This window comes from Oratosquilla oratoria, chromosome 23, assembly GCF_046742065.1.
Source record: "Oratosquilla oratoria isolate Oo_2021 chromosome 23, ASM4674206v1, whole genome shotgun sequence".
Taxonomy (NCBI): domain Eukaryota; kingdom Metazoa; phylum Arthropoda; class Malacostraca; order Stomatopoda; family Squillidae; genus Oratosquilla; species Oratosquilla oratoria.
The window spans coordinates 19,657,034-19,669,073 of NC_134799.1; the positions used below are offsets into that span (position 1 = coordinate 19,657,034).

Genomic DNA, 12,040 nt, shown 5'->3' on the forward strand with positions numbered 1-12,040 from the left:
ATATTTATCATTTAAAAATATCTTATAAGGCTCAAACGCTGTCCAGTGCTGTGTAGCTGTATAGAACCAGTTGTTCTTCCTGATTACATGTGTAGGCTTTTTCTATATTGTGAAGTGTGAGGAATTCATATTAGATGGGCTGAATTACTATTCGGGGCCCGTTCAAAAATTATGTAACGTTTTTTCTGGTGAAATTCGACACCCCCCACCTCATGTAATATTGCGTAACACTGGGTGTTACATCTCCCTGTATTACATAACACTGATTACAACTAATTACAACTCGCACCCCCATCAAGTGTAGGCCAGATCCGCCAAACACCCCTCCCCCTTGACTTCTCACCAAAACATACTCATTTTTATTTGTCCTGTGTGAAATTGTTTACGATTGCATCAAAGAATGAAACATGGTATGATGTTTTTGGATTTTTTTGCTCGATATTTATTGCTCGATCTGTTAAGGATATGCTATTTCAGTGCATAATTTATTACATAAATTAATAAATGAATATAAATAACCATTATTAGCGTTGCGTAGCACTGTTGAAAACACCCCCGCATCCTCGTAACGCATCGCATCTACCATGCACCCCCCCCCCCCGCGTTACATACTCTTTGAATGGCCCCTTACATGTTCACCACTTTAATGCGATATTTTACTATTTGAAACAATTTAGATCATAGATATGGCAATTTCTCTATCTTTCCACATGTTCGACACAACCCCGGATTCTAACCTCATCGTCAATTTGATCAAGTGTATCGTCACGTGCTTCTGCAAAATCAGGCTCCATCATATATCCAAATTGTATTCTCAAAAAGTAAACGGTGTCAAAGTGAGGAAGGAGTTATCAAAACTTGTTTTATTCAAGCACCAATAACGATAAGCAGTACAGTAATCAAATGTTATAGGGATATTTATTCCGTTAAATGCTAGTATAGATATATTATTATCCCTATAATATTTTGACTATATATCATTATCCCATTTGTTGTCTGTGTAACATTCCCTTGAAGTTATAATATATACTGGAATTATAATTTGTCAGTGCCAACTCATCCATATACTGTACATGCACAAGTTTATGTATATAAATGGTATTTCTGCCAGAGGTAATAAATATCAATATATTGTTTTATTGTGATGATGCTATTTTGATATACACCTTGTATACGTTTGTACGTACGTATGTATGTATGTATGTATGTATGTATATGGAGGGCCCAGCAGCGACGAATTGTGTGGCCATTATATACCCAATCATGCTTGGATCACAGGCCACGAGAGTATCACGACAGCTCCCATGACACTGATCTAAAAATGGTGTTATAATGACCGGCGGAGCGGTTCACACTAGCTGTTTTGGTACTTCCATTATGGCGGCCATGTCCCGCCCGCTGGCCTCACTCCTGGGGCAGCCCACGGCCCGTATACGCTATCCAGGTGTTATATAGATCAGTGCTCTATACAGGTATAGTATATACATACAGTACCCGCATATGTATATATACTGAAATACAGTACAGTATTAAAATATTAAAAAATATATAAAAAAAAAAAAATTAAACTAAAAAGCATTGATAAATAAACAGTAAACAGCTTGTATTAAATAGTATTCAATAGAAAAAGTTACTTAAAAATGCAACAGATTGAAATCATGTATCCTAGAGTAGAACCCTCATGTCGGCCATTTTGAATAGGATCCGACTTACGACTGGTTGGTCGGAACCTATCTAGGTCGTAACTTGGATAGTGGCTGTATATATATATATATATATATATATATATATATATATACATATACGTATATATATATATATATATATATGATATGGAGGAAGATATGGAATGTTATATGAACTTCTTTACTGATGATGCGAAACTATCAAAGAGAGTAAGTAGAGAGGAAGACTGCAAATCTTTTCAAGAAGACCTGGACAAAGTATGGAAATGGAATCAGAAGTGTGAAATGAACCTCAACATTAAGAAATGTAGCATAATGGAATTTGGAAAAAGCAAAAATAGAATATTGTGTCAATATAAAATTAGTACAAAATAAGTAAAAAAAAAAAAGTAAATGTGGAAAGGGACCTAGGAGTAACTATCTTAAATGACATGACACCAGACAAACATGTTAACAAATTGGTTGGAGAAACTTTTAACTTGTTAAGATCAATGAAAGTAGCCTTTGACTACATGGATGAAGAAATGGTAAAGAAAATACTAGTTACACTGATAAGACCAAAATTAGAGTATGCTGGGACACTCTGGACACCTAGTACCAAAAATTGAAAAAGAAAAAAAAAACATAAACTAGAAAGAATTCAAAGACCAGCGACAAAGATGTCACCAACACTCTCCAATTTGACATACGAACAAAGATTGGATAAACTAAATCTACCAACCCTGGAACAAAGAAGAGAAAGAATTGATTTGCTAACCATCTACAGAATTATGAAAGAGATGGAAATTCTTGATAGAGATAACTTACTAAGGTGGGACAGAAGAAAAACAAAGGACACGAGAAGAAACTTGAGAAGGAGAGTTACAGAAGAGATCTGAAAAAGAATAGCTCTCCACACAGAGTGATAGATAACTGAAATAAACTGAATGAGAAAACAGTGAATGCTAAAACTATACACAACTTTAAGAACAAATTGGATGCGAAAAGATACAAAAGCGGGTCACTACGAGCATAGCTCTCTTCCCGTAAAATACAACTAGGTAAATACATCTAGGTAAATACATCAGAATGATCCAAAACCCATACATTTGCACCCTTGGGAATATCCTAGGTATCCATGGCAACGTGTGCATATGGATTTTACAGGTCCATTCTTAGGGTATACATATTTGATTATAGTATATGCTTATAGCAAATGGCCAGAGATCAATACAGTGCAGTCAATTATAGCACTAGCACTAGCTAATGCCAATTTTTGTATCCCATGATGTGCTGTAACAAAGGACCTCAGTTTTGTTCAATGGAATTTTTAGATATTTGACGGAAACAATGGTAAATGACAATGTATCAAAGTCACCAAGTTCTCACAGAGTACTTCAAACACCAAGGGGAAATTGAGGTGTTCCACAAGAGAGGTTGGACTTACAGTTTGAGTTAAGGTAAGTTGAGATGTTTATTTCTATACAACTGCTATGTGTGATAGTCTTTCAAAGGGGAAAAGAAATGTTATGTGTTCTTTAATTATCCCCCATATAATGTATTTTCTATAGTGACCTAATGTATAAGGTATATTGTGGCGATGCACCACTGGTTTAAACTAGACTAGCCGTGATGCATCCCGACCTAGGCTTTTATATGACCCATAGTTGGCAAGCGTAGTAACCAAGGATGTCCTAGCGCAAGGCAACAGACCAATCAGGACCCAGGACAGTTCGCCTGGGACCTCACCAGCCTCCTTTATAAGGAGGGGGACCAAGCCGAAGCAGCAGTTCACTCCAGGACACGACATCTTCAAGCAGCTCTTCTCTACAAGCAGCTCTCCCCATCAAGCAGCTCTCCTCCACAAGCAGCTCTCCTCCACAAGCAGTTCTCCTCCACAAGCAGTACTCCTCTCTAAGCAACAGTCATCTCTAAGCTTCAAGTTCTCCTCTGCTCTCAAGCTCATCCCTTTACGAGTTAAATAAAAACCGAGAGCGTAAAGTTACTGTGAGTTTCCTTTCCCTGACTTGTTCGAACCATATCACAACAATATGAATGTTATAGTCAACATATACAACACTTTGATGACTTGTGTGTCTTCGTAGCTAATCATCTTCATAGCTGAGTCTCCCTTCAATACTAGTGTGCGCACGCACGCACACATATGGAGTAGCGTGGTAGTTTCAATGACAAGACTACCGTCCCAAGGGACTCCCATTGTTTTTGGTGACCAAGTCAACCTACCTCTCTTGAAAATGCCCATTTTGACAACAAAATATTCTGGGTGCTCAGGTCAGCCACCTGCAACCGATCGGCCGACGCCTCGACTGAAGCGACCCAACTTCGAAATATTCCTCTATGGCCACCCTTGTAAATAATTTGTATAATATATGTCTGGCAACCCTCCGAGCTTCCTGAGGACTTGCCATATATGTAGTAGTTAGAATAGATCTGTAGTGTTCTGTAGCCAACACGTGTAATTACCCCTTCAGGACTCGTGATCGCCGAGTACGGGATAAACAATAGTCACCCCTTAGAACATGCGTTCGACTAAACATGCGTTCGACTAATTTTAATTAATATAATAACAATGTTCATTATAATAACTTAATTAATTTTATAAATGAAATAAAACATATCCCTCTGCATCCTGTAAAAAGGATATTTATGTATTGTAAATATATTTTGAATAATTGTATACTAAAGACAAAGAATCTAGAATTTCGCCAACATTTCTGTACAAAGTATCATCTCCATTTTGAATAAACAGATTAGTCATGGGGTTGACTTTAAATATCCTAGCTTCTTTAAGGAAGAGTACCAAGCTGTTTGCAATGAACACGACAATGTTTATCCCAAGGGTACATAAGGGTAAATTAACCGCGGTGATCTTTTGATCTTACGGGTTCCTTCCGGTGAGAACATTGCCTGCCGTCGGCGCAGAGTGCGCAAGCATTCATTCCAAATGTGCCTAAGGGAACCATACCACGGCAAACTAAATGGTGTGTTCTGACTCCCCACTATGAAAAACTTCCCATACCTTGTCCCTGCAACTCGTTTCAGGCTGATCGCTTCTAACAAGGACAATTGTAGTAATCACTACAGATCCTTTCTTGGAGCATTAAAGCCAAGAACTCCACCTGAGATTCTTTAACCACCAATTCCAATGCAGAGAACACATTTTACATTCTGGTGGCAGCAGTGAGATTACAAATCTACAACCTATATTCTGGCAGCAGTGGTGGGGTGACCACATTCCACCTATATTCTGATGGGTAGCTCAAACATTATGACTACGGCTACGAAGACTAAGAAACTTACACCTCCACTCTGGTGGCCACTGGTGGGACAACGACATTACACTTACATTCTGGTGGGCAGCGATGGGGCTACGAATCTACAACCTACATGAAAGCTGTAAAGAATAGATTCCCAGAGATGTAAGGAAATAGGATTCTTCTGCTTATACTATGCAGTCTCCTGATGATACATTTGTCTCGTATGCATTTATCCACTGTACCCAATTATCATAATTATATTTAGGTGCATTTTGATAGCAACACAAGGAAGACAAATAAAAGCATGTAGCTTAACTCCAGTATTATTACCCTTTTTCGGCAACAAGTAAGAATGGTACTACAAATATATGACAACCATATCTATATATTAACATATCTTCCCAGCCAGGTATGCAGTAGTCATAGTAATAGCACAACATGCTATTTAGATACATATGGTATTATTTAGAGATGAATATTATGTTTGCATATTATTCAAAAGCACATAGAATTGACTTTTTGACAGACAGCTCAAACTGAGAGACAAAAAGGAACCAAAGGACTGACCTCCTGTTAGTGGAATGAGCCTGAGACCCTGGGCTAAACCAAAGGCATCCATTGTCTAATGTAGCATCTTCAAGAGCAAACCAGAAACCAATGCAACTCTGGGGCTCCGTTGACAAGAAGGTGCAGTCCTTATGTGGAAGCACTATGGAAAAATAGGAGGTAAAGAATAATAATGTGCCAATGAAAATGATCTAAAGGACAATGAACAAGACATAATGTGCATTGTCAATTACTGATTTTCAGGTGGTTGAGGAAAAGTATAACACTGAGGAGGAACAGAATAGGAAAAATGGGAGGTGGTGTGGTAAAATCAATGAAAAGGGGCATGAAGTGGAAGAAGTATTTACCTAACTATATTCTACTAATTCTAGTATGCATCTATTTCTATTAGCTTATCTATTTTTACATTGAGATTCCCTAACCAATACATTTACATTCCTCCCAAAACTCAAATTTTTTATTTACCAGTAAATCAGTAAAAAAAAAAAATCTGGTATCAGCTGGAATAAAATTTATGTGGCAGAATGCAAGGCAGTCTTTGTTTAGTGATATAATATTATATCTGTGGTGTGAGAAGCCAGCACATATTCAGGCTGTCTTTTGTTTTCTTGAATAGAGCATTTGTAAAAATGACTACTTGTTTCTTCATCTTGGACCATAAATTACTGCTAAAGTAAATCATGCAACAGCCTTTAACCATTCATGCATAGGGTGTTACAACAAATGAATGGAATTGTCTGGCATTATCTGGAATTATATTTCTAGTCTGATATAGGCACAAACAAGTAAATACTCCAAAGGTTACATGTTTGAAATATATTGATAACTTGTCACATGTAGCACACCTGGACCAAATTCAATTAAATCATTCAACTAAATTCAGAATTATTGAACTTTCATATGAGAATAATAGAAAATAATTAAAATTGTATATGTAAGCTATAACTTACCTTCACCACCAAAGTTAGGTGGCTTGAAGATGTACATGGATTGGACAAGAGCAGGAGAGATAAAGCCAAGCTTTTTACTTATATTCTTCACTCGATTTGAGAAGGAAATCTTCTTGAACTCCGGAACAAGCCAGTGGAGGGCATGACCAATTTTGTTCAGAGACATCTCTTTTGGAACCTGATGGTACAAACAAGTATGAGTATGTATCTATCTGTTTATATGTGTATTTGATTGCCTATTCACTTTTCTATTCCAGTCAATATATGTTTCCTATTTGTTCAGATGTGTGTGCAAAATACAGACCTGGGGAAGAATGTACAGACTTAAGTAACAGACTCTGAATATCTTAAATGCCCCTACCACACAGAAGAAATAGTAAACCCTTACAATTCAGGTGTGAACAAACATCTGCCAAGGATTAATCAAAAGAAGAATTAGGTAAAGGATTACTTTACTGAAAGTGCAAGACAGCTAAAAAGTCAGGTATGTGGTATTTAGGAAATGGAGGAAGAATGAAAACAACAGAACAAAGGAAGAGTACATATGAGCTAGAAATGATTACATGAGTAAGTGGAGAAATGAAGAAAGGAACTTTCAAAAGGGTATTATTAATAAATGCATAAGCAATGCCAAACTATCCTACAGGTTTGTCAAAAATAAATTGAGATACAGGGGAGGAATTGAAGTTGATAGAGGGTAAAGAAGTTTTTAAAGAGGCTGAAAAATGAATAAGTTTCTAATCCATATTCACTAGGGAAGATTATTTTTTAAAGGAGAGAAATGGGAACACTAATGTTGGGTAAAGAATATGGTAATGGAAATGAAAGAAGCTCTCAATCTATTGGAAACATTGAGGGTGAAAAGGTTCTAGGGCTTATTGGGACCTAAAATTTTATACTTAAGAAATGCAGGTTGACAGAGCATTAATGAATTATGCAATGGTACCCACAGGGAGGATTGGAAGAGTTCTGGGGATTCATGTTTTCAGGGAACAGAATGGGGGAGTTTTCATTCCCTATTTTTGGGAGATGGAAAATTGGGAGTGAAGAAGTGGGGGGAAGGGAAAGAGACAGGGAGATAAGGATAAAGAGAAAGAATAACATGAAAAACTGAGAGAAGTTTGAGTGGTGGTGAGAGATAAAGTGGGAACAGGAATAGAAGAACTATGGGTATGCTTCATGGATGAAGTAATGAAGTGTATAAAGATGGTATATGAAACAAGGAAGAAGGGAGGGAACACAAGGAAAGAAAATGAATGGATGAGATAGGAAGTGAAGATGGTAGTAGAAGAGAAGAAGCAAGCATATGAGTATTGGTTGCAAGGTAGAACTGGGGAAGCACGTGAGAGGTATAGGAAGAGAGGAGAAACAAGACGCAAAGTGAACGATTGCAGATGTAAAATGGGATAGGGGTTTGACAGAATTAAAAAAATACTTTAGAAGGAAGTGAAAACAGTGAGGTGGTGAGCCAGGAGAGAGGATAGAGGAAGTGGGTAAATGCAAATGGACAGATGTTAATGGAAGTGAAGGCAGTAAGGGGAAGACTGGTAGAATAGTTCAAAGAATCGCTGAATGTGGAGTGTAAGGAGGGATTGATTGTGGCTATGGAAGGTGTTATGAAAAATGACAGGATGGAAAAGATGAAGTAAAAAGGGTATTGAAAGTGATGCAAGCTGGTTGTTGTTGTTGTTGTCGTTCCCTAGACTGTCTGTCCGAGCAGTCCCGTCTCCCCAAGGAAGGCCACAGCCGAAACTGGTAGGGCACCTGGGTTAGATAAGTGTCATGCAGGGAAGGATGGTTGTTGTGGATGGTTAGTGGGGTTGTTTAATGTATGCCTGAGGGAGGGGGGGGGTGCTGGAGAACTGGAGTACTTGTATAATTTTGCTTTATCACAGAAAATGAGAAAAAGATTAATCCAGTAATTTTAGAAAGATCAGTTTATTAAGTGTAGTTGGAAAGGCATATGGGAGGGTGTTAGTTAAGAAGAGAGCAACATAAGTAACTAGGAAGGAGCAGTGTGGGTTGAGGAGAGACAGAGGGTGGATAGATATTTTTTTTATTGCACCTTGGCTCCACAAAGTTTGCACGTTTGTGATTGTCTCTCCCAGTGTGTAACACTTACCACCCACAACAATATTCAAGGCAGATCCTGTGGAAGACTGATTCCACCCTTCTACTAGGAGCCATGTGAATGGCCTCGTACCTAGTGATGAGGTAGTACCACCGTGCTGAGTCTGAAGTAGCAAAATTGCTGCTATGGTCGGCCCTGGCCATCAATCTGGCCTTCTTGATGGTGATGTCCTTTATCTGTGTGATCATGAGTGCCAGGGGCAGTGTGATCTTGCTGAGCATTGTCCCTGCTTTGGCAGCATCATTCACAATAGTGTTCCCTGGAATCCCAATTTGATTGAGGGTCTAGTGAAACCTTGCAGACCTCTCTTGCCGGTGCAAGAGGTTTAGCAAGTGCTGGATAGATGTCGTTAAGTAGACATCATTTGTTTTCTTTCCCTACCAGCTGATATCAGTAGCATTCCTCAAGTCTGTCTGGATCACGACTACACCCTGCCCAGAAAAGAGGGCGTGATCCAGGAACTAGGAGATGGCAACAACCTCTGTAGAGTGGAGCTACCACCACTCATTATCCATAACTCGTTGGCCCCATTGATGGTTACAAAAGCCGTGCCACACCCTCCTGTGAGGGGATCTACAGAGCCATCAGTGTAGTATGACAACCTCGCTGGGTTTGGGTTAATGGACCTTATGGACTCAAGGACCATGGGCCTTAACCTTACCAGATTGCAGTCAGCCTTCCTCCTGTGAGGTGGAAGAATTAGAAGCTGGCACAGGGAGGTTCCCAAAGCAGAGGAGAGGCCTGTCCAGAGCTTGACCTTGAACAAGTTCCCGGAGTCCAAGTGCACGAATCATACTCATTGCATAGGCCTTCCATGAGTGACCAGTGGGGTTTATTTTGACAACCAGGGAACTCAAAAGGGAGACCTTAACTTTACTCTCTCTTAAGCTGGTCAGAAATCAGACAAGAAGACAGAAAACCTTTCCACTCATAGACAAAGGGAGGTAACACCCACCTCCTGTCTAACATTCACCACACGGGTCCATGAAGGGGCCTCAGTGATAGTGTTGAGGGTCTGGTTATGGAGGACCTCAACTTGTCCCATGATGTGAGACTGGGGGAGATGAGAGCCACAGTGGTATAGCCATTACCAAATTGTATCCTACCATTACTAACCATTACGATATATCACATGCCATGACATATGATCCACACATGTACAAGAAGGCACTAGCATTTAGCAATACCTCCCATCTTGATGACCTACACATTTCCTAATGATAAACAGCTGACTCAGATTAGACAACACTACATCACGCCATCGTCCAACGAACCGACACAAGTACTTAATGTCACCAGACAATTCATTAAACTTTCCTTATACCTACCAAACTACATTATCATAACTCCAATACATGCGCCATTTCATGACATAACGAATATAAACACAGTACTTAATACTAAACCCATTGCAATGCAACGAACACACATATATTACTGTATGTAAGATATATCTAACAACCTACAAGAAACGTGTTTAGTTAGGCTTATTCCCCTTTATAACGGGCGACTGCGTTAACCAGAGCAGAGGAGGCTAGGAGAGACACTACCCTTTAGTCTCGGTAGGGGAGACATTCCCCCTTAGGAGATTATATCCCAACCTGTATATCTAAAAAGGTACCTGCCAAATGAACCAAGAAAATCTGAAGAAGGTTTATCTGATCCCGCTAAGCCCATTGTGTAGCCTCAAACTTTAAACGGCTACATATTGGTGTCAGGCGGTGGTCCCACGCTCCCGAAGAGGAGATCGTCCTCGATTACCCGACTAAAACCATCGTCGGCTGCCAAGCCGCTCGTCCACGACTAGCTACGCCAACTAGCTCGACTGCCATCATTGCCTGACCAAGTCTGCCGACTGCTACAGGTGTAACCTGTAGTTGTAGCTATCTTGAAGAGAGTCGGTGGTAAAATCGATAAGGCACTCAATTTCAAGCCACCTGGTGGCAATTTGCTACCAATCCGAAGAGAGACCGCCGTCTAAAGAGATACCGCCGTCCGAAGAGAGACCGTTGTCCAAAGAGAGACCGCTGTCTGAGTAGGAGAGACCGCCTGGTTAGACGACTAGAATTGTCAGCCCAGAGCATTGATTCCCAGCAACGCAACATCAAGACTTCAACCCAATGCATCACCGCATCAAATTCCAATCAAGTCACAGGAACTCCCAGTACAAGGTTTCGAGGCCCAGTATCAATCAAGCCCAGCGCATCGAATTCAAGACTTCAATCAAGCCCCGTGCACCTACTTCGAGCCCACCAACCACCTCCATCCACTCAAACACCTCCCTCCGCCCGAGACAGCGATAAGCCCATACCCAGTCCAGTATACACACCCTACCTCTCCAAACAAACATTGCACTTCCATCCACTCCACCCCCAACCACCACCACCAGCCAACCTCGCCACCCTCCGATAAATGCATCCTAAGCAAACATCCACTTCGTAAGTAACACTACCTATCTCTCGTTTCCCTACTTCTAGAACGAAGCCAGGCGACTCCAACAGGTCGCGAGACCCAAATCCAGCGCGTCTTCTTCAGGGTCAGCAGTTCCAAGCGACTTCATTAGACCACAAGTCCCTGCTCAATAAATCTACATACCCCTCCACAACCGTCCCCTCCGAAGCGACGATTGCAACTTCAACCAACCTACATCGCCAGCCATCGTGAGTACCAACTAAAAACGTACAACTAACATTCTTTATTTTTTTAACACTTCACGTACGGCGAGACCCTGCCCAATCCCACACCTCCACCCCTCCCGTGACACACAGCAAAGACCAGGAACTTCGTGTCGGCCAAAAGCGGACCCTGACCCTCCATGCCATCGCGTCGGTCGAACATAGCCAACAAGAGTGACCTCAACACATTCCTACCTCGATCCTCCACCCAATCCCTCCACTCCGTGACTTATAGAAAGGACCAATCCAACCAACTCCGCGCGCTCTACCCACTCCCTCCGGCCGAGATACGAGCAGCAGGAAGAATCTACAAGTCAGCAAAATCGGACTCCACTACCAACTTCTACCAAGCACCGTCAGTCACTATCCGACAGTGAATCTGGGCTACACATCAAATTAACGTAGATCTACAATAAGTACCCTGTTTCCCAATTTTTTACACATAACTACACAAAAAGTAAACATATTCAATATAAATAAAAAATACAAATAAGCCATAAGGTAATAAGTATATACACATATAACAGAAACAATTATTAACTAATGTCTAATGCATTGAACAGAATCCACATATTAAGACATAAAGGGATAAATACTCACAAAATTCACTGCCAATTCTCCATATCAACATAACTAAAAACTCAACAGAATCGACATTCATAGGACGTAAAGTAAATAATGCACAACTAAATCTTCAAATTCACATAGATCCAACAAAATAACTGTACATTCAGCCAACAGCTAAATATAAATAAATAGATACTACAAAGTCTAG

At 40.2% G+C, this 12,040-nt stretch overlaps 1 protein-coding gene across 1 annotated transcript in view; it reads right to left on the reverse strand.

The window, feature by feature from the left end:
• Positions 1-12,040, reverse strand: part of LOC143038005 (phytanoyl-CoA dioxygenase domain-containing protein 1-like) — a 74,172-nt gene that overhangs the window by 9,022 nt on the left and 53,110 nt on the right. The window contains exons 5-6 of the mRNA XM_076206824.1: positions 6,460-6,637; positions 5,510-5,651 (exon numbers count right to left, since the gene is read on the reverse strand). Of these exons, the coding sequence (XP_076062939.1) occupies positions 5,510-5,651; positions 6,460-6,637 (320 nt within the window). The remainder of the gene's footprint in view (positions 1-5,509; positions 5,652-6,459; positions 6,638-12,040) is intronic.